This window comes from Brugia malayi, assembly GCF_000002995.4.
Source record: "Brugia malayi strain FR3 genome assembly, contig: Bm_v4_Chr4_scaffold_001, whole genome shotgun sequence".
Taxonomy (NCBI): domain Eukaryota; kingdom Metazoa; phylum Nematoda; class Chromadorea; order Rhabditida; family Onchocercidae; genus Brugia; species Brugia malayi.
This window is the reverse complement of record NW_025062478.1, coordinates 3,655,888-3,682,815: the sequence shown is the minus strand read 5'-3', so window position 1 is coordinate 3,682,815 and position 26,928 is coordinate 3,655,888. Positions and strand designations below refer to the sequence as shown.

Here is a 26,928-nt window from a genome sequence, read left to right as displayed (position 1 = left end):
ACGAGAAACAATCAAATAAACAGTAAAAACAATATGCACGAAATATCGCTCACAAAAAACTGATATTAAAAACCCAAAAGATAGTGTAATACCGTATAAAGTTCATTAAAATTTTTCATAATTCAACATGAAAATAATATGTACCATTGATTAAATTTTTAGTACATAACTGTCAATATCAAATGAATAGCTTCAATCCAATAAAAATTCATTCCACGCAGCAATATCTTTCTAATAAATTCCTCGCAACATAATGATTACCACTCGCCAAATAGATCAATGCCAAATTATGCGCAGCCATAGGTCGAAGATTATATCTGAATCAAATTAAATTATTAAACTCGAAAAAATAAAATAGATTATGTGCTATATCATTCTGCGTTAAATTAGACATGTTATAAAAAACATAAACAGCTTATAGATGAAAGAAACATAATAGAAATATTTTTAGTCGTGTGCTAAATGTATTTTTTTAATAAGAATAATTTAAATATAACTGCAAGAGCAAAAAAAAAAAAAAAAAAATTAATATCTTTCAATGTCTAAATTAAAATAAATGAACAAAATTTACTCTTTAGCTTCCACTGCATATTCCTTACCAGTGGCTTTATCTGTTATCACAATTTTCGGAATATTAGCCTGCAAAATTGAAATCACAGCGTTTCTGACCACACATAATTTCAAACAATCTTACCTTCCTTATTTTGATAACCATAAATTTAAAGTGCAATACCAGTATAATAATAAGCGTATAAACAACGTGCACAATTGCAATTTACCTTCAAACATTTTTCGTAAAAATGCATAGCCAAAGGCAGAATGTTCATTTGGTGAAACATGCGTCCAATGTTGTAGTATGTTTCCTGATTGTCACCGCGTAATTTTTGATAACGATTCATGAATGCTAGACCCTTTGAAGATCATTGAGATATATTTCATTTCTTATTTATTTACTTTTTTCTGTTATTATTATTATTATTATTATTATTATTATTATTATTCACGCAGAAGACCTTATATGAAGCAATAATAATTTTGCTTTTCTTCATTGTACTTTATTTACAGATATGAAAACACAGTTTATGAAAACACAGATATGAAAAACATAATTTTAATTTTCACACAACGAAGTATCCTTTCTTTATCATTCCGCAATTTCTCTCCAATTAACAGAAATTTTTCTTTTCAGTCAAATAGAAAAAAGAAAATATTAAGAAAGAAAACATACTCTAAGAGCCACCATATGGCGACTAAATATATCTTTTTTGCAGGACATGTGAATAAATGTAAGACCGATGAGCATACAAACAAGTGGATTATCAGGAATTTGAACCCAAACATGTAAATATTCACCTGTAATCAATTTTATTTTTTACATTGTCCTATGCGTACTAATAACTCATTTTCCTCTCTCTCTCCCTGTTCTGAAATCGTTCGGCGAAACCTTTAAAAATTCTTGAGGAGAAACTTCCCCTCCTCATACCATAACAAAACAAAAAAAAAAAAATCATTACTCACCAAGAGCATGACGATATGCACCAGTAATTAAGGAATTATTTCCTGAAATCATTTGAAGCGCTAAACTCCCTGAGGTACGTGATAGTGCTCTCATTATGTATCGATGATAGCTAACATTTTGAGAATGACAGAAAACAAAATTCATTGCATTGAAAATACGAGTGAATAATAGATCACGATCTGATGGTGACAAGAGCGCATTATTGTTCTATAAAAAATAGTGTGATTTCGGAATAATTAGACAAATATTAAGATGAAACATCTCAGTGACTATAACTGAATTGAATCTTCTTCACGACTTACAGCTTTGATTAAGCAATTAAATCATTCCTAACAACAATATTTTTTTTTTTTTTCTGAGTAAGATAAATATGATAATGGTGTTTGTATTAAAAAATCTCTATCCGATCCGGCCAATGTAAAATAATAAAGTAATCACATAAAATTATATCTTTATTACAAAGTTTAATTATATTTAATAATTTTTAAATTATGAGAACTATCTAACCACAGAAAGTGTATGAAACCATCGAAGATATTCGAATGCAAGTGGCCAAACATGTGCTCGTAATGAGCAGTACAGCAAAAGATTCTGGAACGTTTCCAAAGTTCTAAAAAATGAAACGATTCATACAAATAATTGGCTGCAAGTGATACAGTTAGTAGAACTTTAAAATTCAATCTTATGCAATTTTAATTTTACCATTTGAAAGAGCACTCACTTAACACTTTTGCTGATGAGCGGTTGTAAGTAAGCAAAACAACAGACATGTAACGCATCCAAGCATCTTTTTTGCTGCAGCAATGTTTCCAATAACTTGAAGCAATAATCATGAAGCTGAAAATGAAACATATTATGAAATAAAAGTGAAAAAATTTGAAAAAATATCAAAAAGCCATTGAAAACGATCGTTAATTTCAGATGACAGAGGCTATGATCGATTCATTTGTCTCATCTGTTGATGTCAGCTACTAATATAAATAAAAATCGTTCTGACATTTTTAAATGAAATAGCTAGGATATGTTATTCTTAAATCATTTAAAAAAATATAAATGGGAACTAAACATTTTGTAATGACTTAATCCTGACAGAATGTAAGAAGGAATGGAGATTTGAACAGGAATTGAGATTAATCAATTATTGTAAAAATTCATGTAACTTCACTTTAAAGATAAGGAAATAAAGAATCTGAATTATTTATCCACTAAAAGTATTTTTATAATTCAGTTATGTCGCTATGATATTACCTATAAATTTTGAAATTGATACTGAAGGAAAAACAGAATTTACCTGTGTACCAGTAATCTCGCTTGGTGCACGCTCTTCTGCTGCTGCAAGTTGTCCAACACGTTTCACGTATTTTTCGAATGCTGAGCCACGCACTGCATTAAATGCTTGTACGCGAATACCATGGTAAACAGCTAGAATTATTATCTGTGAATTGATCAAAGTTCATGAAATATAAGTTCATGAAAAAAAAAAAAAATGTAGAATGAAATATAAGAAATATTCCTAGACATAAGGTTTTTCAACAATAACTTTAGAAATTACATTTTGCTTAAGAAAAAAGTACAATTTTATAAAAATGTGCAAAATGCAAAAAGGAAAATACTTCCTCGTTCGCTCGCTGGTAACCTCCTCTTCAATAAAGCCATATTGTTTAAGTAAATTTCGTAAAAATGAGGAGCAAGTAACATTCGAACACAACGAGCAAATTCATCCATTCGTTTCCGCTCAAATAAGAAATCAGCCTGACGCACCAACAATCTTTCATCCTAGAAAATGAAAAATAAACTAAACAATCAGTACAATTTAGCAGTGGAAAAAGACGACTTGACTACAATGATATTAAAAAAAAAACTAAGTTGATATCAAAATTAATTTGATTAATTTTTTTATTACTAAAATTAATATGACTAAAATTAATTTAGTAAAACTAAGTTATAATTATGTAATTATTTAAAACAAATCTAAAAGATGTAACCATAGGAAAAATGGCAAAACTTTCGAATCATTAAACTTGACGAACGAATTAACAAATGATGGAATATTACGGGTTTTACTTTTATTTTTTATTTTTTTTTTTTAAAGAATATAATAAATAACTTGCCGGTAAACTGCTCCCAGCATCCAATACATACTCACGCAAAGTTTCAAATGCTTCATCAACCATACCCAAACGCTGCTGAATTGACGAATAATTGATACGTGCGTCAACATGTGACGGCTGAAGATCCAGTGCATGCTGATAAGCTTCACATGCTTCTTCATATTTCTTACGAATCTAAAAAATTACTTATACATCTACAATAAACGTACGTCATTCTTATCAGCAAATATTGAAAATATAAGTGAAAAATTGAATCCGATTTGACTTAATCGTTTAAGAAATTATCAAAATGGATGGGAAAACATACGGAAAGAAAGAGACCGTAAAGGTACCACGCTTCAGCAACATCCAGAAAATGTGGACGAGCCAAAAGATGTTCCATGTATTTTTGGGCATGTGCTACACAATCGACAGCATGATAAGCACGTGCTATGTCCAAATAGACTTGTTGATCTTCCGGTACAATAGCCCTTTCGAAAAGCTTGTCTACGAGAGTCTGTAAATATCCGCAATTTAATATATAACCACATTTTTGTTTAACGTTTTCTCAGTAAAAAAAAAAAAAAAAAGTGATTTTTATTAATTTGAAAATGCTTTTCAAAAACGGTTGAGATGCACATAATCAAAAATCAGGTGAAATAACGACCTATAAATAAACTTTATAAAAACTAACTTCCACTCAGCTGCAACTTATTTTATCTAATGTCTTAATTAAAAATGAAATTTTCATCTGCTACATTATAGCGTTGGATATGAAACAAGCCTAACAACCTGTTTGAAAATAAATTTCACAATTTTTGATAATTCAATTTATAATATAAACTGGTAAATATACAGTATTGAAAATAAATTGATTGCTAATATTCAAGAAGCAATTCAGGATCTTACCGGAGCCAGATCTTTACGACCAAGTCTAATGAAACAAATAACAAGCCGTGCCAGAAAAATTGTTGGTAAGCTTTCACCAACAACAAAACGATGCACTTTTTCTGGAGGAAATGGTCTCACTGTATAACTTGCATTGTTGTACTTAATCTAAAATTTAGCAATTCCATTATTCGGCTCTGTATTGATCAATTATTCGGCATAACAGCTTACTGATAGTAATGAAACAATAGAGAAATAATCACCATTAGGTTAATGATTCAACTCCATGCAATATCTTCTAACTAATTTTATGGTTAACCTAATAACGAGTTTTGATTTAAAACTTTTACTGATAGTATGAAATTGCTTACATCAACAGCAAAACGTCCCATTTCATCAAGAGCAGTAATTCCAGGACAGAGAGCAAAGACAGACTTTGATGCATCCTCGAAACGATGGCTGTTCATCAGTAAACCTGAAACTTGTCATTTGCTGTCTAGAAAATAGCAATATTCCAAATATTCCATAAATTACTAAAAATAAAATATTCCATAAAATAAATTACTAAATCATCAATGAAACTTACGAACGACAGTTTTATGTTGCTCAGTAGCATCACGATTATATTCACGACTACGAAGAACAAACGTTTCTAATGCTGCTATTGCTTTTTCTTCATCATTCATTTTAATATAGTGATCGGCAGCCTGAAGTTTATATATTTATTATTCATTTTTTTTTTTTATTCTTTTCCTTATTAAACTGCAGCACTGCAATGATTTCTAAATATCAGCTTTTTAAAATTTCCTACGTTATTTGGATTGCAATTACTGGTTTTTACATATCCTTCGATATTTCTTTCTTTTTTTTTATATAATCAATATAATCTAGCTTACAATTGTTATCATATTTCTAAACCACTCGAAATCCACTTGTCCTCGATCAACTGACTGCATAGCCATAAATCGTGTTCGCATTGCAAGAACATTAAGTCCGACTTTCTCAAGTGCATTAATCCTTTTTTCATAGTAAAAATGATTGGACGAATCGGCTCGTATTGCTGAAAAATGTTCGTATAAAAAAAAAAAAAAAACATGAAAGAATAACGATGGAAATTTTTCGATATTTCTTCATAGTATTCAGAAAACAGTTAAAAAAATCTGTTTGTAAAAGATTTAAGTATCCGAAGTTTTGCATCAAATAATATAGGCGATAACATCATTGTATCTATAACAATAGTAATAGAAAAGTAAAAGAAAGAAAGAGAGAGAAAGAGAAAGAAGCAAGAAAAGCGAACTCAAATAATCATATCAAATACTAACCTCGTCCATAACATGCGGCAGCTTCTTCGTTTTTATCCAATTTTAAAGCATAATCACCCAAATCTGCCCATTCTACAGCAGATGTACGACTACCGTTCAAATGAGCAGCCAACAAACCGTATTGTAGAGATTTTTGAGGCCGATTAAGATCGTTGTAGATGTCAGCTACCTGCCGATATGGTTCCGGATTTCGTGGTTCTTGTCTGATTACCTAAAGAACAACGTTGAAACAAACTCAAATCTCTGCTAAAATTACACTAGTAATTCTGATTTACTAAAACTATCTGTTAACTATCATAAGTCATTATCTTTAATAAACCAAATTATAATACCTCTAACAGCATAGTTAAAGCTTCTTTTGTTTGTCCTTTCGCATAAATAACATTTGCCTGACCAATCAAAGCATCCAATGTCCTAAAAAGCAGTGGTCAATCTTTATATAATCAGCTAAGCTTATACTGCCAACATTATCATTAATTTAGTGATAATTCGAATCTTCACTGCTCACAATTTTACAGAAGAAAAAATATTCATAGTTCTCAAAAAAAAAAGAATGTGTATGTACAAAATATAAAAATAACTTGTTCGTTTTCATTCGCCTTTCACCACCAAATCCAGCAACTTTTGCCCCTGGTGCTGTTTCACCAAATGATTCACTGTTTCTGAGTTCAAGTGGTATGCCCAGTAACCGATCTTCATCAACTTCCTCCAAAGAACGTTCGTGTGGTGCTATTTTTGAGATCGGTGATTCCTAAAGACAAGATTACTGAAAGAATATCAAAATATTAGTTGAATATTCTTCAACAATAAAAGATGAATTTCAGTGAACTAACAATGATGAACGATGTACTTGGTATTTCTCCAGATTCAGCAAAATCATCGTATACATCAGGCGATGATTCCTTTTCAGCTTCAATCTCAACACTTTGGCTAAACGATGAAGAAAAGTTATATTTCTGTTTAAAAATGATACTGACTGGCTTATTTGATTGTGTTTTAATTTCCATTGCTGATAATAATTAAGACAGTAACTTATAACATTTGAACAAAGTATGGGTAGAGGACAGATTATAAAACAAGCTCAACAAGATTTCAGAAAAAAAAAGATGAGTTAATCTATGAATAAATCTCACAAATAATTTATTGTATTAAAAAAAAAAAAAAAAAAACCAACTCTTGCGAAGCAAGTTGCGTTCGTGATCTTTTCTTATACGCAACAACACCTGGAAAAAAAAAAAGGAAATTTAAATTTGAGGAGCAACCAAGAGTCTGAAAAAATTTTAATATTACCTTCATTAACATCGTAACCTGCTTCTTCTTCATCCAATCCAACACCACCTGAAAAATATCTTTTCTTTAAGCCTCAAACTTAAATAATTGCAATCAACTAAACAACAAACTTAAATTTTTGTATGAAAATAAAATAACGGTGAGGCATGTTTTTTTCTTACTTTTTTTGCTTGCATTTCCTACACTGAAATGTGAAACAATTACTTATACAGTATTTATTTACAGATGTTTAATTTCTTTCTTTCTGAAGTAGCTATTAATGTATGAATAATAGAAAAATGAAAATGCAAAACAAATGAAAACAAAATCATATCAAGTTAATCAACTTAACCTGTAGTAAATGCAGAGAATTAAATTACCTGTCATTTGCATGAACTCATTATAGGCAATTTCATTACGCATAAATCGTTCTAATGGTTCATTAAATTCAAAGTTATCAGTGGTTTCTCCAGCAGCTGATGCAGAAGTGCCCGATGGTTCGAAAAATGCCGATACATTAACTTCACCGATTATACCATCGGATTCCAAATGATCCGACTGTGAGCAACGTCTCGCTTCATGTGCCAAGTCTACATAACTCAGATAATTATCTTTCGTAAATTTCAAACAATTAAAGATAAATATATGTTTCGTATTTTCATTAAATTTTCCAACCTTATAAGCTATGCAGTTCAAAGCTTCTCTATGCATTTTTTTTTCTTTCTACGCTTTCTACGCATAACAATATGAGTTTAGGAATATCTCTGAGAATATTCGATAGCAAACTTATACAATAATGAATATGAATGTACTAAAAATTATATCCATGTGAATTTTAATTTTCCAAGCAAAAAAAAAATAAATAGTAAATAAAACTTACAATCAGCAATAGTTGACTGTACGCTATCACGCCGCACTCGCATCGGTGTTAAATTTACAAGTTCTTCACAATTATCTTCCATTATTTTCACTTAAATTTTAATTTGCATTTTTTTTTTTTTTTTTTCACTGCACAATTCAATTCACTTATGTGAATTTTAAACGTTAAAAATTTGTTACCTAGATTGAACTATAGATCCTTTTTAGACCAAACCCATACGTCTAGGTCCTTTCTAAATCAAACCCATGCCTAGGACCTTTCTAGATCAAACTCACACGTCTAGATCCTTTCTAGATCAAACCCATACATCTGGATCCTTTCTAGATCAAACCCATATTCCCGTAACTGAGCTAAACAATATTAATTGAACCATTTAAAACATACATTCAACATGCTTCAATGCAAATTGAGAAATGCAAGCATGGGGATAAAGACTGTGTTTTTGAGGAGAATCAGACGACGGAAGACTGTTTAAGCATAATGTAAAACAGAGAAACACGTAATAGCGCTAAAAAATTATTTCAATGAAATGTCACGCTAGAAACGTTAAAATTGTTTCACCCGTTACATTACGTGACACACGTGACTGATCGTAATGTGACGGGTGATACGTCAACTCGTGCGTAATATGGTTTTAACCGTTTTATGTGTAAAATGAAATATATATTTAGCGATGATAGAAAAACTATATTTTTGTTTTAGTTTTAAATTTCTTTTGAAAACAAATTAATTTATTTGAAATATTATTAAAAACGTACATATAATAATTGTAAATATATTTTTTTATTTAAAAAAAAAATTCAGAAATTCATATAATTTAAAAAAGGAAACCCATTTTATACTTTCTTTGAAAACAGTGAAAAAGGAAAATTGGATGCGTATATGATTTCAAATTATACTTTTTATTAAACATTTTTTTTTGTTTACTTTTATATTTGTTAAAAAAAATACATATAAGCAAAGTACATGTAATTTGTTTAGAAAATTACATATTAATTACTCGTAGAATTTGCCTAAATTATATATTCTTTAAAATATATACAAATTTGCGAAAAATAATCCATTGCAACCAGTAGAATTAGTTAATTAAAAAAAGGAGAACTAAGTTGTTTAAAATTCTTTAAAGACTTCTAAATGCTTAGAAGCTGACAAATTGGTAAATTATAACGATTAATTATATATTGTAAAAAAAAAAAAACTTGTAAAAAAAGAAAATTTAAAAGAAAATCAATCTATAAGAACACACTTTCTGCTTATGATATCTAAACTTCTTCCATTTATCATAATTATTATTTATTGCATTATTTTCAATTATATCATTTTTTTAACAGTGATAATTTTTCTTTTTTCATAATATTGGAATTAATATTGCAAGCAATTTATGTAATACTTAAAATAATTATCTCATAAATTCATGGAAATTTCTTTGGATAATTTTCACCAAACATAAAATTGTTATCATCAATTAAATTTATAAAATTTTTATCAATGCCGATCTTATTTATGATATTACAATTACTTCAATATTATAAGAATTTTTATAGCACCTATTAGGTGTACTTTAATATTTGATAGTATATTTAATAATATTTGGTAAAGATTTTATAATATATTTGATTTTATCAGTGGAGAATTTATCATTCTTAATATAATTGATTTTATCACTGTATATAAATGCTTCATTCTAGGATATTATTTTTGATTTCATTATGTTGATTAATTTATCATATTTTTAACTGATAAATTTTTAAGTTCAATCATTTCTTTAATATTTTATGTACGTATATTTACTAATCGATAAAAAGGAAATTTATAATATATGCAAGTAATTTTATTAATAAATAATATGAAAATAAACTGCACAAAATGTTAAAAGTAGCAATATTTTAATATTAAACATTAAAAAAAAAAAGAAAAAATTATTTGCGTCTCTCATATTTGTAAATTTGAAATGACGAAAAAAAATTTTGCCAAAAAAAAAGTGAAAAAACAAAAATTTTCTTTAGTATTTGTAAAAACTTAAAAAGATGAAAAAAAAAAAAAAAAAAAATTAGTTTCTTTTTCTTTCTTCCTTAAAATGCGGTCAATAACATTTTTGCCCAATTAAATGACTTTAAAAATAAAAAATTAAAAAAGAATAAATTGCTAACAGTTTATCAAAGTTAATTTTGAACTTTTCTTTCATTTAACAACAAAATTTAAACTCTTCATCTCAAGAACATTTTTGTTTAATTACATAGTTTGAAAAAAAAAAAATTAAAAAAATAGAAAAATTTAAAAAAAAAAACCAAATTGTTAATAGTTCATCCGAATTAATTTTGAACACCTCTTTCATTTAACGACAAGTTTTTTGATTAAACAAAAAATTTTCTTCAAATTGTTAAATTATATTTTAAACTCTTTTTATCACACCATTATTATATTAATGAAACTTAAAATTAATATAAAAAATGTACCAAAGTATATATTAGTTTTAATATGAAAAGTTCACTAAATTAGATATTAGTTAGTTTCAGTAAAAAATTGTTTTTTATTATTTTATTTTTTCAAAAAAAGAAAATTTAAAAAAAAAAGTTTTTCTAGTGTTATTTTTTATGTTTGATTGAAATGTTTTGGAAAAAAAAAATTTTTTTTTTCCTTTTTTTTTTAAATTTCATTTTTTGTTAATAACAAATGATTAATGAATGAAAAAACTTTTGTTGTACCTAATATTTCATTTCAATATTTGACTGTGCACTTTTTATCAATAATATAATTTTTATTACCAACTGATTTTTATTTATTTTTTTTTCTTTTAAACTTATAATCTATTGATTATAATTTTTTTTTGGTTTAGCTATCAGAATTTTGAATTTACTTAAACTTAATTTATATTTCAGTTCAACAAAAAAAATTTCAGCTTTTAGCTTTATGAAATTTTTACCACTGTTGTAAAATTATAAAATCATTTCAAGTGTGATTGATATGCCTAAGGTTGTACTAAAAATTATAGTTATAAAAAATTTACATTAATTCTGTATTATTTTATAACATTTTAAATTTTCAAAAATTCTTGAAAAATACAAACAAACAAATTGTTTTTTAATGCTTAATTATTTAAATTAACCATAAGAGTATATATGCGACATAAATGAAAATTTATGCATTTTGTCTTAATTGATATGCAAATTTAAAAATTCATTTTTATAATTATGCTTAATTTTAATTTAAACTATTTTCATTTATATTTTCATTTCCATTTCACTAAATTCAAGTGTCAGTAACAATTTTATCATCAATTCTTTTCTAATAATCAATTAACTCCCTTACTATAAAATGTTAAATTTAATTTTAATTAATGATTTAACCCACTTACTGTTTATTTTTTTAATAATTAATTAGTTTACTTATTATTAACGTTAAATTTCACCGACTTACTATTTATTAAAAACATTAAATTTCATTTTCATTATTCATTTTTTGCATATTTGATTAAATATATGCCAAAAAAATGTTAATGCCAATGAGAGATGATAAGCGATTTTTTTTTTTTTCATTTTATTTTAAAAAAATTTTGCTTTTCTCATATGCATAAAAATGATGCTATCAAAATGTTAGTCAAAAATGTATTACAACATTTCAAATTTGAAATTTGCTTTACTTTTTCACTTTTATTTCGTTTTTTTTTTGAAATTCTTTCTTCCATTTTAATTCATTCCTTTTTTTCCTTTTATGTTTTCCTCATTAAAATATCAAAAGAAAAGTTTTTTTTAAATTTCAAATTTAAAAATGAGAATTTTTGTTTTTTTTTTTTGCTGAAGCTCTTTTGAAAAATAGAAAAATATAAAAAGGGATTCAGTATTAATTTTTTATCATATTCAAGTATGTAAATTCGAAATTTTCCATTTCTTTTAGTCTCAATAATAAATTTTACTTTTATTTTAATTATTTATCCACTTGTTAAGTTTTTATTTCGACTATTCGTTTGTTACACAATAATTATAATTGTTGAATTATCTTTTTTTAATCTTATAGTTAATTATATTTATTATATTGAAAATGATTAATTGAGAAATTCATTCACTGATTACTGTATTTGATTTATTTGATTGAAATAATTTAAAATCATAATTTTATAATTTCATTTTTTTTTTTTTTTTGGTTTTTTTCCCTTACTTTTTTCAATTAAAAATTATTAAAATATTTTCCATTGTATTTTTTTGGTATGCTATTAAAACATTTTCCATTTACATTGAATGCTAATGTTTGTTGTTCTGTTTCAGAAATATGCTTAAATCAATTTGATGGATTTAAATAATTGAATTCATTTGATATCAATCAGAAATTTGAAATTGAATTACTAATGGCAAATTTTTCTTTTTACATTATTTTGCCATATAATAAAATGCATTGTTGTATAATTTTCTATTTTTTTTTCTGATTTTTTTTTTCGTTGTGTTATTGTTAAAAATTGATAAAATTGAAATTTTTATCATTTTTATTGATAATATTAGTTAGTGTCATCAAAAGTAAATAGAATAATTTCAGAGCTATAATTATTATCAACATTATCAATTAATCAACTAGGCTTAGATTCATTTTATCAGTATACACAATTGTCATTTTTACTCCTATAAATTATTTTAATAACTGATAATCGTATTAAAATATTTTCTTTCTTTTTCTTTTATTTATTTTATCTAATTTTTTCTTTTAGAACTAATCATCTATTCAGGATTTATTTTATCACTGTTATAATTATATTTATTTTAATTTTGGTGAACAATTAAAAAATTTCACTGGTTGAATTTATTATTTAAATTTTGGTAAGCAATTAAAGAAATTTATGACTTAAATCTAATAAATTTCACTTTCTGATCTATTAATATAGATCGAATTAATTATTAATATAATTAATTACAACAATACTCATAATAAATAATAAAAATAAAAATTTACAAAATTATTTTATTCTCTTCTCTTATTTTTTTTTTAAGTCATACAAAAAAAAATAGAAAAATACATTATAAAAAAAAAAAAAAATATTTTATTTGTTACATTTTCTTGTATCCTATTTAAAATTGAGGTTTATTCTATTTAAAAACCAGTAATAAAATATTTGTTTTTTTTTTCTTTTTTATTTTATTTAAATTTTATCTGTAGGATATGTTAAACTTTTTTTTTATTTTATTTTAAATCTTATCTGTAGAATATGTTAAATGTATGATAAAGTAGGAACAATTAGTCTTTGTGTTATTCAAATCGATTGAATTAATTCAATTTACTACTTTTCAATTTTTCATTTCCTACTTTTTTCATCTAATCAGGCGGATTTCAACAAGGAATTCAATTTTTCTTTTAACTAATTTATCACTTTTTATCTTTTTCTATTTCTTCTATTTTTTTTTTAATTCTTTAGTAGTTTTAAATAAATAAATACAATAATCATTTCTTTACTTATTTGTATAAAAAATATAGCGCAGCAATGTGTTAGCTAAATAATGAATAAATAAATTTTATACAAAATAATGGAATTTAAAAGAAAAAGCGAAAAAAAAAAGAAAAAAAAAATTAAAGATGGAAGTGATTAGATCAGTTAATTATTAATTATCATACTATTGTGCTACAAATTCTTTTTCTTTTAAAATCTTTTAAAAACAAGAAAAAAGGAAACGGAATTAAACTGTTTACTAAACTGTTTCCTGTTTAAATTTTTGTTATCTTATCATCTATAATTTAAAAAAAAAAAGGAGAAGGAAAGTGAAGTGATAAATGATTGGATAAATAGATAACTTACAGGATATGAATAACCAGTTTTTCATTTCATTTTGCATTTGATTTTTTTATTTACTTGTTTATTTATTTATTTATTTATTTGTCCTATTTGTACCAAAATCATTTCGTCTCTTTTCTTTTTGCCATATATTATTTTGTTTCATTTTTATTTTTCTATTTTTTTTTTCCCAACAACATTTAGCAAATTTATCATTTGCTTCATTGTGTGTATCAATCATTTAAAAAAAAATGAGAAAAAAAGAAAAAAGAAAGACTGAAAATTAAGAATCAAGAATCACGAATCGAGAATCAAGAATCGAGAATCACGAATCGATAAAGCTAAGTGTAAAATGATGGAAAGTGGAAAAAGTGCAATTAAATTAGCAAATGATCCATTTAAAATGGATTCATTCGGTTATGGATGTTTTGAAAAGCTACAAAATAGCACCAATAGCAGGTCATTTTTTCTTTCTCTTTTTTTTTTTTTAAAAAAAAAAGTTATTTGGAATTAATTTTTTTTTTCAAATATTATTTTAAAAAAATTTAGCTGTTACCTTATATTATTATATTAAATATTGTATTAAAATAGTATTATGTTTGAAATTAATTTTTCTTTCCACCATTTTCCTATATTAAAATAAAAATATGAAGAAATATTAATAATTCTAATTGATATAGCTAAAATTAAATCATTAAGAAATGCATAAAAGAATAATCGTTTGAAATATATTTGCTAAAAGTTAAAAATGAAAAGAAAAATTAAAATTTAAACTGAAAAGAATTATGATGCAAAATGTTAATATTTTAATTTTATTTTATTATAAATTAGAAAATAATGAATTTTTAATTTAAATTTAATCAATGCATAAAAATTGTATTTTATATATAAGTATGATATCAATCAATAATATATGAAATTGAAATTAGATGGAATTTTGTGTAATAGAAATAACTTTATTATCAATTATTATATTTTTCCACTTCCAGTAATATTTTATTTGTTCAATATCAAATTAATATAAAATAAAACAAAAAAAAAAAAAAACAAAAAGTAAAAAGAAACCGAAAAAAAAAATAAAAACCTAAACAGGAAATTGAAATTTTAAAATGAGCAAAAAAACAAAATAGTATTTTGTTTTGTCTTTGTTTTTTAGAAAATTACATTCAATTTACTACCTTAATTCTCCCTTTTCCCTCTTCTTTCTTTCTTTTCCTCCCTCCCTCCCTCTCTCTCTCTCTCTCTCTCTCTGTTCGTCTTTCTTTGTCATATTTTCTCTCTCCCTCTCTCTCTCTCTCTCCAAAAATTCCCAACAAAAGATATCAGACAAATAATTATTTCATTTGTCTACTTGAAACTTGTCCCCCTGTCCTTGTTCAAATTATATTGTTGACAATAAATTCAACAATCATTTTTATTCATTTCAAACAATTGACATTACAATCGTTTTTTTTTTTCATCTTTTCATTATTTATTTCGCATATCGTTGACATTTTTTTCCCTTTTCATTTCAATCAATTTAAATCATTTCATTCCTTATCACCGTATTATCACTATCACTTATCATCTTATCATTACACTTATCATTCAATAATATATATTAGACATGCATATATATTTATATATGCATAGACATACATATACATATGCATCAATGACATAAACATACACATTTATATACATGCAGACATACACACATACATTATTAGACGTATACGTATACATACACACATACACAACACAGACATACACACGCACTTATATATAATCAATAGGTCAACGGTTTTTTTTTCTCCTCTACCATTAATCGATGATAGTCTTTTGCATAATTTTACTCTCTTAGAAGTAATCACTTATAGTAGTAATATGTGTATGTGTATGTATGTGTGTATGTGTGTATGTATGTATGTATGTATGTATGTATGTATGAATTTGTATGTGATTATTTACTAAAATGAAATTAATTAATCAATTTGTTAGGAAATGAATATTTTATGGAATCTAATATATTTTATATTAACTTATCTTTTTCTCAAATTTATTTCATTTATAAAATGAATTTGGTTATTTATACACTTTTTTTTTTCTTTTTCAGTCTAACAAATATTTTTGTATTTATTTAATAAAAATTAAATTAATTAAAATGAAAAAGAAAAAAGAGAAAGGAAATTTAAAAAAAAAAAGAAAAAACGAGAAATTTTTTTCTTTCATTCATTTCTTTCTTCCATCTTTTTTTTTTTTTTTGTTTCTTTTCAAATTTTTTTTTTCAATTTTTACAAGTGTTACACTATTAATTGTCTACTCTTCATATCTTACCATTTTACCTTTTAATTTTTAATTATTATTTTTGCATAAAAAATTTCTAACATATTATAAACAAATTTATGTATAAAATTTAACTGAAAAATGCATTTAACATTTTGAAATATAAATTATAAAATATTTAATGACCAAATAATCTTGTAAATAATTTAATTAATCATTTAATTAATTAATTTTTCACATTAAAAAAAATAGGAAATGTTTTTTTTTTTTAAATTATTTACTTTAGATACACACATACATATAATATACCAGAAAGAAAGACAAATGACAGTAATGCATCTTTTACAATTTATTTTAAAAAAAAGATTTTATTTTAAAAAAAAAGAACAAATCATTTTTTTTTTTTTTTTTTAATTGACAATTTTAATAGAGAAATTAATAATTTATCTATAATATTTGTTATCAAAAAAATCAAAAAAAATAAATAAAACTGAAATATAACAAATAGTTAATGTATTTGTACACATATATAAATAACATTTACTTGATATTTTTCATTTAATTTTAATTAAAAATTTATTTTGCTATTTTAATAGTAAAATTAAAAGTTTTATTTCCTTCTTATCATTTCTTTAAATTAATGCTTATTTTATTAAATTATTTTTTCTTCCTTTTTTTTTTTTTTTTGAGAATAATTTCAATCACTTTTTTTTTCTTATTTTATTACTAAAGTTTTATAATTTTTTTTAGATACCATTAAAATTCTATGAATTTTAATAAATTTCAAATTCACACAATTTCATATGGAAATGAGTAAATGCAAAATGTTTTCATGTCGGAAAAAAAAATTACTTTTTTTCAATATCTAATATCAATATAATTTCAATGAATTCTGATTTTTTCCTTAAAAATTGAAAAAAAAAAAATATTTTAATATTTAGATTGATGGAATTTTGACTTATTAAATTATTTAAATTTAAATATTCAAAAATTCGATATATTTAAACTAAAGAATCTGAATGGATTATATATATACGTTGACGTAGTGACGTAGACACGTATGTAAGTGACGTAGACAAACATCTAAGATTACACCTAAATCACTGATTGTAGTTTTTCATAAGTTAGATAGTTTCATCAAGATTCCTTTGCTATATTTCACACATTAACATTTTGCATTCTATTAATGGAATCTTGCATTCCGGTAGTTGAATCCTGTTTTCCGGTCGTAACAAACACAATTCAATAATGTAGTTTTGATGATAATCTATTCAGGTACATGTAATTCACATATTCTGATATATGCATATGAATAGAAAAATATGTACATACGTGTTCTAACGTATATTTCATAAGTATTTTTTTAAATTATATCATCAAGTTATCATATTTAAATTTATCTCCTATTTTTTTTTGATCAATTTTATAATAATTATTAGTAATTATTTTTTTTAAAATTATTTTACGAAAATCAGAAATGCTAAAATTAACGTAAATTGAATCAATTACTTGAATTGAAATGAAATATTTATGGAGAAATGAATCAATTGATTTCAACAAATAATAATTAATTAAAATTAATTACTAATAATTATTAGGTGTTGTCATTTGTTTTTATGTAAATGAATTGTAAACAACAACAAATAATACCGTAGTGGTCAATGGGATCAATAGGTCACATAATAAACATAAAATGTTGATAGTTTATTATTTACTAATTTATATAATAACAATAATAACTGTGGTTTGATATAATATTAAATTAATTTAATCTGCGTTGTATGAGATATGAAAATATGATAACCTAATCAAAATATATCATATCTTCCTGGAATGATTATTTTAATGTGTTTCAATTCATCTGTTAATCATAATGTTATTATTGTTAGTAGAATAGTTAAGATCAACTTCTTTTTAAGTATAATTTAAGAAGGAATTTATGTAATTCGAGAAGAATCAAAAAATCAAAATCCGTATAATCTTTTTTTTTCTTTACTTTTTAAATTATTACAAATGTTGTTTTTTTTTTTTTGTTTTTGTATTTTACAGCAACTCAATGTCTTCCGAAAGGCTGAAAGTTAAAAATGGACCACGTGATTATATTTGCTTAATTCTTTTGTTTATTATTAATTTAATTAATTACATGGATCGATTTACAGTTGCAGGTGACTAAAATAAATATTCTTCATTCTTTTTTTTTCACATTTATTCGTACATTTATTATGATTTAATTTTTTTTTTTTTTTTGCTGAATTAAATTTTATAATCATAATTGTCAATCGAGTCATCAGTCATAATCAGAACATCATAATTACTATTTTTATTACTACTGTAGAAGTACTGTAACAACGATGATAGCTAATTACGGTAGTGAATTACAGTAACAAATTATGACATTCTTGATAACAACAAATTAATTATTTATTCTATTCATTTTGTTTTCTCATTTAACGCTTAATTCAAATGTACTGATTAGATTATTAACTTAAATTATTGATTATAATTCATTGATATATGCCAAATTCAAATTAAATAATTTAATTTCTAAATTTAATTATGTTATAAGTAAATTGCAAAATGCATACAAAGTAAATGTTAGAAATGGTAAATTTATGACTATTTTTTTTTTTAAATCTACGAATTTTAAGGTGTTTTGACACAAGTTCAAGCATTTTTCTCGATTGATGACACCGGAGCAGGTTTATTACAAACAGTATTTATTATATTTTATATGGTAGTTGCACCCTTATGTGGTTTTCTTGGCGATCGATATAATCGGAAATGGATAATGGTTATTGGTATAGCAGTTTGGATTATTGCTGTAATGGCATCATCTTTTGTACCTGCTAATGTTTGTTCTTTAATAAATATGAAAAAATTCAAATTCTAATTTAAACTTTTAATTTTTAGTTTTTGATTAAAATTTATACTTTTGGCTCATTTATAGATAAAATTTTCAAATCACTTGCTTTATTTCATTTTAATAAGAAATGATTTTTAGCTATTTTGGTTATTTCTATTATTAAGAGGTGTTGTTGGTATTGGTGAAGCATCATATGCGACAATTGCGCCAACAATAATTGCTGATATATTTTCAATACCAATACGCAGTCGAGCAATTATGTTTTTCTACTTTGCTATACCAATTGGAAGGTTAATTATTTGTACAATGTATATGAGCAAACTTTCTGATATTTTTTTTTTTTTGTAGAAATATTTTAATTCTTAATAAATTTAAGTTCTTATTAAGAAAAATTATTATCACTGGTCCTAATCATCAATTCTAATTAATCTGATTAATTAATTCACGAAAATTATTATTATATTCTTGTTTTATCTCCGTGATTAGTGAACTTTTCTGGAAATAATAACTTTTAAATATTTCAACGACAATTAATTATTTTATTTCAACAATAAATAACCATCGATTTTTGTTGAAGAAAAAAAAAAGTGCGAAAATTACCAGAGATAATTATAAAACTTGATTGAATAGTTAAACATAATCAAATGTTATTCGTAGCAAAAATATGTAATTTTAAAAAAAAAAATTTTGAATAATTTATTTGAAAATTTTTTTTTTTTAGTTAATTAAAATTAATGAAAAGAAAAATTTCAGTGGTATGGGTTATATTGTATCATCGAATATTTCCTCATTACTTGGTGGTTGGCAATGGGGCATTCGAGTGACACCATTTCTAGGAGTTTTATCTATTGTATTTATCATTTTGATTATGAATGAACCAAAACGTGGCGAAGCAGAAAGTGTTGTTACTAATAATATAAAACGAACATCATATTGGGAAGATATTAAAGCAATTTGTAAAATGTAAATTTACTTTTATTTATTTTTTGAAACAAATTAATTAAATTTTTTCAAAATTTAAAATGTATATTTAGTTTCTTTCTTTTCTTTTTCTTTTTCTTTCTTGGAAAGATTGTTTAAAATATTTAAGTTTTAAAATATGATATTTTTATATTATGTTTTTAAAATTTCTCAAATATAATATTGCAATTTTATTCACTTTGTACATAAAAATTTGCTCATATAACAAACAGTATTTAATGCGCAAATAATTTTTACGATTAATTTTATAAATTTTATTGCTAAATGATATGACATTTTAATGATAATGGATAATTTTTTCATAGAAAAAGTTGAAATTTGTGATTTGAACTCGAATTCGAAAAGTTTTGAACTTGAAAATTTGAAATTTAAACACGAAATTTATATTAAAGAATGTATTAATGATTATCTTAATTGCATTAAATGGTTGTAATTAAATTATTATTGATATATCAATTAAATATTGCATCTAAAAATATACATAATATAAGAAAACGATTTGATTTAATCATTTTACCACATTGTTAAAAATTCTTACTCAACTAAAAAATTATTTGTTATATGAATTTATCAAAAAATAAAATACAAATTTTTATTTGTTTCAGTCCAACATATGTTAATGCGACACTTGCTTATACATCAGTAATATTTGCAACTGGGACATTGTCATGGTGGGGACCAGCAGCTGTTGAACATTCTATTGCTATGAAAGAAAATTTAAATAGTACTAGTGAACTTAGCAGTGAACAAAAAAATAGGTAATTTTGTTTTCAAATTCTTTTTTTCTTCTTTTGTTTTTTAAATGTAATATAAAAATATTTGTTTATGAAAGAGAAAAAAATTTATTATTATTATTAAATTTCTTTTAAAATGATTTAATTATGAAAAAGTATAATGAAAAAAACAAAAAGAAAAAAAAAAAAGATATGAAATTATATTCCACTATTTGAATTTAATAATAGTTTAATAAGTTGGAGTTGGAAGTGTAAAACAAATGTGACAAACGTGGGATGTGCCGAGAAGCGGAGAAATGTGAAACATATGAAGAAATGTTAAAAATACGAGAAACGTGAGAAGTACGAGGAATGTGAAAAAATATGGGAAACGTGAGAAGTACGAGGAGTGTGAAAAAGGATGAGAAACGTGAGAAGTACGAGGAGTGTCGTGAAACCTCAAACCTGGGTAATTAAAACCGACAAATCAATATTATAACAATGCGTAACGAAAGATATAAATTATAAAACATTAAAATGATATCAAAACTACCCCAAAATGCAGAATGAACAACCGTATGGAGGACGATTGTTTATATGCAGAACTGAACTGACCAGATATCCGGCAGAGGATATTTAACTGATGTGAAACAAAGACTGCTAATAAAGGGTTTTGCTAACAAAGGGTTTGCTAACAAAGGGTTTTTGTTGTGTGAGGAAAAGGAATTAGATAAGAGGAATTTGTTAGTTTTGGATATAATAATTTAAATATTTCGTCTTTCACGACAAGGAGTGTGAAAAAATATGGGAAACGTGAGAAGTACGAGGAGTGTGAAAAAGGATGAGAAACGTGAGAAGTACGAGAAGTGTGAAAAAGGATGAGAAACGTGAGAAGTACGAGAAGTGTGAAAAAGGATGAGAAACGTGAGAAGTACAAAGTATAAGAAATAATAAAATAGTTTTTCTAGAAACTACCAAAATATAACAAAAAAAAGCATTTTAATCAGTGTTAATTCATCCGACAGACGTATATATCTTATGAATTTTCATAAAAAATTGATCAATTTGAAGATTAACTGAAATTTTTTTTTTCTCCGTCTCTTAAATAAAAATTTTAAGATTATTTAATTGTTTAAAAAGATATGTAATGTTTAAATATATAAAAAATTATTGGGAAAAATTTTAACTTTTGTTATCAAAATATTAACGCATTTATCACTGAACTTGTCTAATTCTATTCCATTAATTCATAAAATTATTAAAATGTATAACTTTTATAATTGTTATTTATTCTGTTAAATTATTATTGATTATTAATCAAATCAGCATAGACAATAGCGCCCAATAATGTTAACAAAATCGCACAATAATAATGAAATAATAACAGTTATAATCTTATTTACTTATTATATCATACAATTCTTTTATATTATTTCCATTCACTTTAATGCGGTGTTTGTTATCAAATGCCATTTCCGCCACTTTAAGTTATTTTACATTTGCAAATCCATCCAAATGCAATTATAGAATGTATAGAAAAGATTCCATTTTAATCATACCAACAAACAAAAAAGAAAAAATTATTCAGTTAAAAATAAGAAATATAATAAATCATAGCACAAGAAAGAAAAATTATTAAATTGATAAAAATTTGTTAAATTTTGATGATAAGGCAGTGATAAATAGGTGTAATTAAGATACTTTGATAAAATAATATGAAATTTAATTAAATAAATATGAATTAAATATTATGATAAGATGTGAAATTATTACAACATTTGTTAAAAATCGATCGATTGATTTTTAACAAATTATTATAAAATTAGCATTAAAAAAATTATCTAAAACAATTTTTATTTATCTAAATTACTGATAAGTAATATTTCTATTTTTACATAAATTTTTCAAGAAAATTATTTGTAAATTATATAATATTTATTCAATTTCCCAATATTATATTTAAATGAAATGTAAAATTTGTTTAACAAATTGAAATTTTTAAAGAAAAAAAACTAAAATTTTGATAATATTTCAGTATAACACTTAGTTTTGGCATAATAACAGTAGCTGGTGGTATTTTGGGTGTTTCAACTGGTACAATGCTATCACAGGTTTGTTTTAAAATATAATCAAAAAAAGAAATCGATCGATCAATCGATCAGCAAATTGATCAATGGATAACACAATTTACAAAATGTTATAAAATTCAAAGCAATTCTGTAAAATTAATAATTTTAAATATTTAAAATAATATTTGTCATAAAATTATATCAAAAATTTAAATTATTACATTGAATCAAATTCATATTATTAATTTGTTTAATATTAATTACTGAAATGCTATCATTATTCAAAATTAAATTTTCATCATAAAATATTATCCTAATCAAATATTAAATTTCTCAATTTATTCTATTTATTATTATTTTTTTTTTAAAATTATTTTCATTTTAAAATAAAAAAAAGGAAAAACTCGAATGTTTATTGATTGTTTTTGCTAGATTTTAACAAAACAATTCATTTCATTCTCAATTTGTTTTCTTTTCTTTTGTTTGTTTGTTTGTTTGTTTGTCTGTTTATTGAATTCTATAAATTTTTAATAAAATTTAGCTTTGGTCACAAGGTAAATTATGCTGTAAACCTATTAAAACAGTTCGATCTGATGCATTAGTATGCGCTATTGGATCATTATTTGCTATACCATTTCTATTTATGGGCTTACATTTTTGCGCCACAAACATTACTCTTGCATGGGTATAATTATTATTTTTCACTTAATTGTTTATTTAATTATTTTCAAATCAATATTTTACGAATTTTTTAGTGTAAGAAAATATTTTCATTGTAAATTTCTCAAAAAAAAAAAAAAAAAAAAATAAATAAAATAATAAATTTAATTGTAAGAATGTTGATTAAGATTAGATTAATTAATACTAGCTGTTATTTGATGATTAAATGATAATTAAACAATAGATATTTTACTAATTTTACAATGATTAAATTAAATCTTTTTTTTCTTCAATTATAATAAAGTTAATCAATCTTTGACCCTTCAATCAGTTTTATCTTTCTATTCTTTCCCTTCAATTAATTTTTGCATTAATTTTATTTGCTATATGATAATTTTTAAATTCTAAAATTTTCCTTTAGCAAAATTATGTTTTTATTTTTTTTTATAATTAGCCAAAGAATTTTGATTTCATTTACCTTTACAGATATTCATCTTTTTGGCAGTCGTATCATTATGCTTAAATTGGGCTATAATTATCGATATGCTTCTTGTAAGTCTAATTTTTCCTTATTTTCTCTTTTACAAAAAAAAAAGAAATAATAAATAAATTTATTTAAGAATAATTACAAAGTCTAAATAAAAATTAAATAATGTAGAAAAAAATTTTTTTTCCATTAAAAATTAAAATAAATTCAAAAAAAAAAAATTATGGTTTAAAATTTTATTATTATGAGATAATAAATAAATGTATTTGTAATGAAATATGGTTAGAATTAAATGAATTTTTAAGCATAACTCTTTATTTAATATAATAAATAAAAGAAATTTAAATAAATTTGGTAAAACAAAGTTATTTTTTTTTTTTTTAAATTAATTTTTTTGTTAGGATATAATTGTACCACAGCGACGATCAATTGCAAATTCATGGCAAATTCTTATATCACATTTATTTGGTGATGCTTCTGGACCATATATTGTTGGCTTGGTTAAAATATTTTTCATTTTATTTTAGCTAATTTTAATTTTTTTTTTTTTTTAATAAATTATTTGTATAATATATTATGTTGAAATAAAATATTATCATTACATTTAGAAATTAATTCAATAAAATAAAATATTAATATTTCATTTGTAAGTGAGAAAATTAAATAAAATAAAATAGCTATCATTTCATTTATAAAAATACTGAAATAAAAATAAAAATAAATTAAAATATCATTTACATTTCATTTCTAAGTCATAAAAATTTGTAAATAACGTTGCAAATAATTAATAAATAATATTGTTATTTATTAATTAAAAAGAAAAGACATTCAAATTTTTACTTACTTTTCATTTTCTTCATGTTTTTCTTTTTTCTTGTTTTCTCAATTTTTATATAATAGTTTAATTAAATATAATAATTAAAAATTTTAGGTATCTGATTGGATACGAGGCTCAGATGACACACCAACTGCATGTTTTCAATCATTAATTAAAGCATTTTATATACCTAATATTATATTAATTATTAGTGTTTTATTATTCGTTGGTGCTGCAATATCATTTGTTCATGATCGAAATAAATTTTTACAACAAATAGGTTATTAAGTTTTTTTTTTTTAAATTGAAAAATTTTTATATCAAATATATTTGATATAATATTAATTTTTATTTTTTTTTTTTTTTTAATTCTTATACTGTTTTTATTAAAATATTTATATTTTTAAAATATTTTATTATATATTTGATATATTATTAGACTTTAATTTTTTTTTTGTTTTAATTTTTATTAAAGTATTTTTATTCTTTTTTTATCTTTTTTAAAAAATGAAAATTTATTTTATTTTATCAATATTAAAGAAAAGTAAACTTTGTATTAATATTAAATAAATCAATTTGTTAGATTTAATTAATACGCAAAATTTTAATGTGATAATATGTTATCAGGTACACTGCTTAACATTCAATGATAAGAATTTAATACTTTTTTGATAGGGAAATATATATTTGCAGTTATGTTCAAATGAAATTGTTTACAAGTTTAATTAATTTACAGCTATTTTGTTTACCGTAATAAATATGCATGAAAAATTTCTAAAAATTTTGTTTTTTTTTTTTTTTTTATTAAAATTTCTTTTTTCACATAAAGATACAAAATTTGTTTTTTTAAAAAAATAAAAATATTTTCTTTTTTTTTTCAACCAATCGTATTGGTTTTTCAATAATTTCATGATAAAGTTGAATTTGATATTTTTTAACTATTTTTTTTTTAAATGAAAATAGAAGTATTAGGTTTGTTTTTGTTTTTGTATTTTTTTTTTTTTTTTAATAATAATAATAATAATAAATTTGTAAACAATGATATCTTCTTTTTTTTCAAATTTCATTTTCAGGTTATTATTCAAAATATGATTATTCGAGTGCAAAATTTAATGGCAACGAAGTGAAAATTGGAAATGGTGCAAGAAATGATGCATTTCAATAATTATTAATTATATTTATAATTAATAATTTAGTAATTATTCAAGTTTCCTCATTTCCTGTTTTGCTTGTGTAATTGTTATCCGAAATTTTATTACTCAAAATGTTTACTTAATTTAAGTACCAAAGATAAGATTTTTTGAATAAGGTATATTTTTGAATGATTGTAATTTTGAAATGCTTATGAATTAATTTTTTATTTCATTGTTTTTTTTTTCTTTCTTTCTCTCTCTCTCTCTTCCTCTCTGTCTCTCTGACTAATTAAAGTAATTTGTTATTCGCTGAAAGATTTATAAAATTTTTCATTTTCAAAATATTATGTAATTTGTAATATCTGTTGACAAATGTAATTAATTGCCAGCAAATTGCATTAAATTTTTACCTCTCTTCTCTCATTTAAAAATTATTCATAAAAATTTTACCAAAAAAATAAAAAATAAAAATTAAAACAAGTTAGAAATACTATTTTAAATTTTTAAAAATTATGCATTCCTATATAATTTGATTTTTAACATTTCAAATGCTAATTAATTTCAGCATTTCAACATATTTCAATATCAGTTAATTTAAATTAGTAATTAATTGCATCAATCATAATTAATTTTGACACTTTGAAATTTCTTTTCTTTTTTTTTTTGTTTCAAATCAGTAATCATTAATATGTTTTTCTTTTTTTTTAAATATATTTTTACACTATGCTATCATAAAAATTTTGTTACCAAAATTTGTACTTCTATAATTGTATATTTATGACATTAATAATCAAATCAGTAACATAAAAAAAGTAAAAAAAAAAAAAAAAAAATTGATAAAATGCTATGAATTATTGTAGAACCAACAATCAAATTATACATTGATTTTTAAATTTTAAAATTTTGTAATCAAATTTATAATATATTATTATTCGTAGTCTTTGTTTTTCGTTGTTTTCTTTTTCTTTTTTTTTTTTTTTTGAAAGGAAATTATTTGATCATAGTTACTCTTAATTATATAAATAACAAGTTAAAATCCTACCTTAATAAATTATAATTTATTTCAAATCTAATTAAATAGCTAGCTTAATAATTTGTTTATTTATTCTTTTTTTTTTTTTTTATAATAAATAGAAAATGAAATATAATTGTCACACAAAATTTGATAATATTTTGTTAATGTTTGCAAATTATCGGATAATCTGAAATGATTTATTTTG

At 23.2% G+C, this 26,928-nt stretch overlaps 2 protein-coding genes across 2 annotated transcripts; one reads left to right on the top strand and one right to left on the bottom strand.

Annotated features, from left to right (window-relative positions):
* Positions 1-208: 208 nt before the first annotated feature.
* Bma-tftc-3 (TPR Domain containing protein) lies at positions 209-8,050 on the bottom strand (the record flags this gene model as incomplete). Its single annotated transcript, XM_001902294.2, has 23 exons — positions 209-317; positions 572-639; positions 780-911; positions 1,229-1,353; positions 1,519-1,726; positions 2,027-2,129; positions 2,241-2,356; positions 2,811-2,941; positions 3,133-3,295; positions 3,658-3,804; positions 3,938-4,126; positions 4,519-4,665; positions 4,869-4,972; positions 5,084-5,204; positions 5,394-5,557; positions 5,820-6,030; positions 6,152-6,233; positions 6,401-6,570; positions 6,653-6,749; positions 6,994-7,042; positions 7,110-7,157; positions 7,469-7,678; positions 7,969-8,050. 23 exons carry the CDS (start codon positions 8,048-8,050, stop codon positions 209-211), a joined length of 2,976 nt encoding a protein of 991 aa, XP_001902329.2.
* A 9,991-nt stretch (positions 8,051-18,041) lies between these two features.
* Positions 18,042-25,740, top strand: Bm11550 (Uncharacterized protein; the record flags this gene model as incomplete). Its single annotated transcript, XM_043081520.1, has 11 exons — positions 18,042-18,150; positions 18,634-18,836; positions 18,987-19,138; positions 19,602-19,811; positions 20,435-20,587; positions 22,578-22,653; positions 23,153-23,296; positions 23,758-23,823; positions 24,160-24,258; positions 24,690-24,855; positions 25,649-25,740. 11 exons carry the CDS (start codon positions 18,042-18,044, stop codon positions 25,738-25,740), a joined length of 1,470 nt encoding a protein of 489 aa, XP_042937454.1.
* Positions 25,741-26,928: the final 1,188 nt, after the last annotated feature.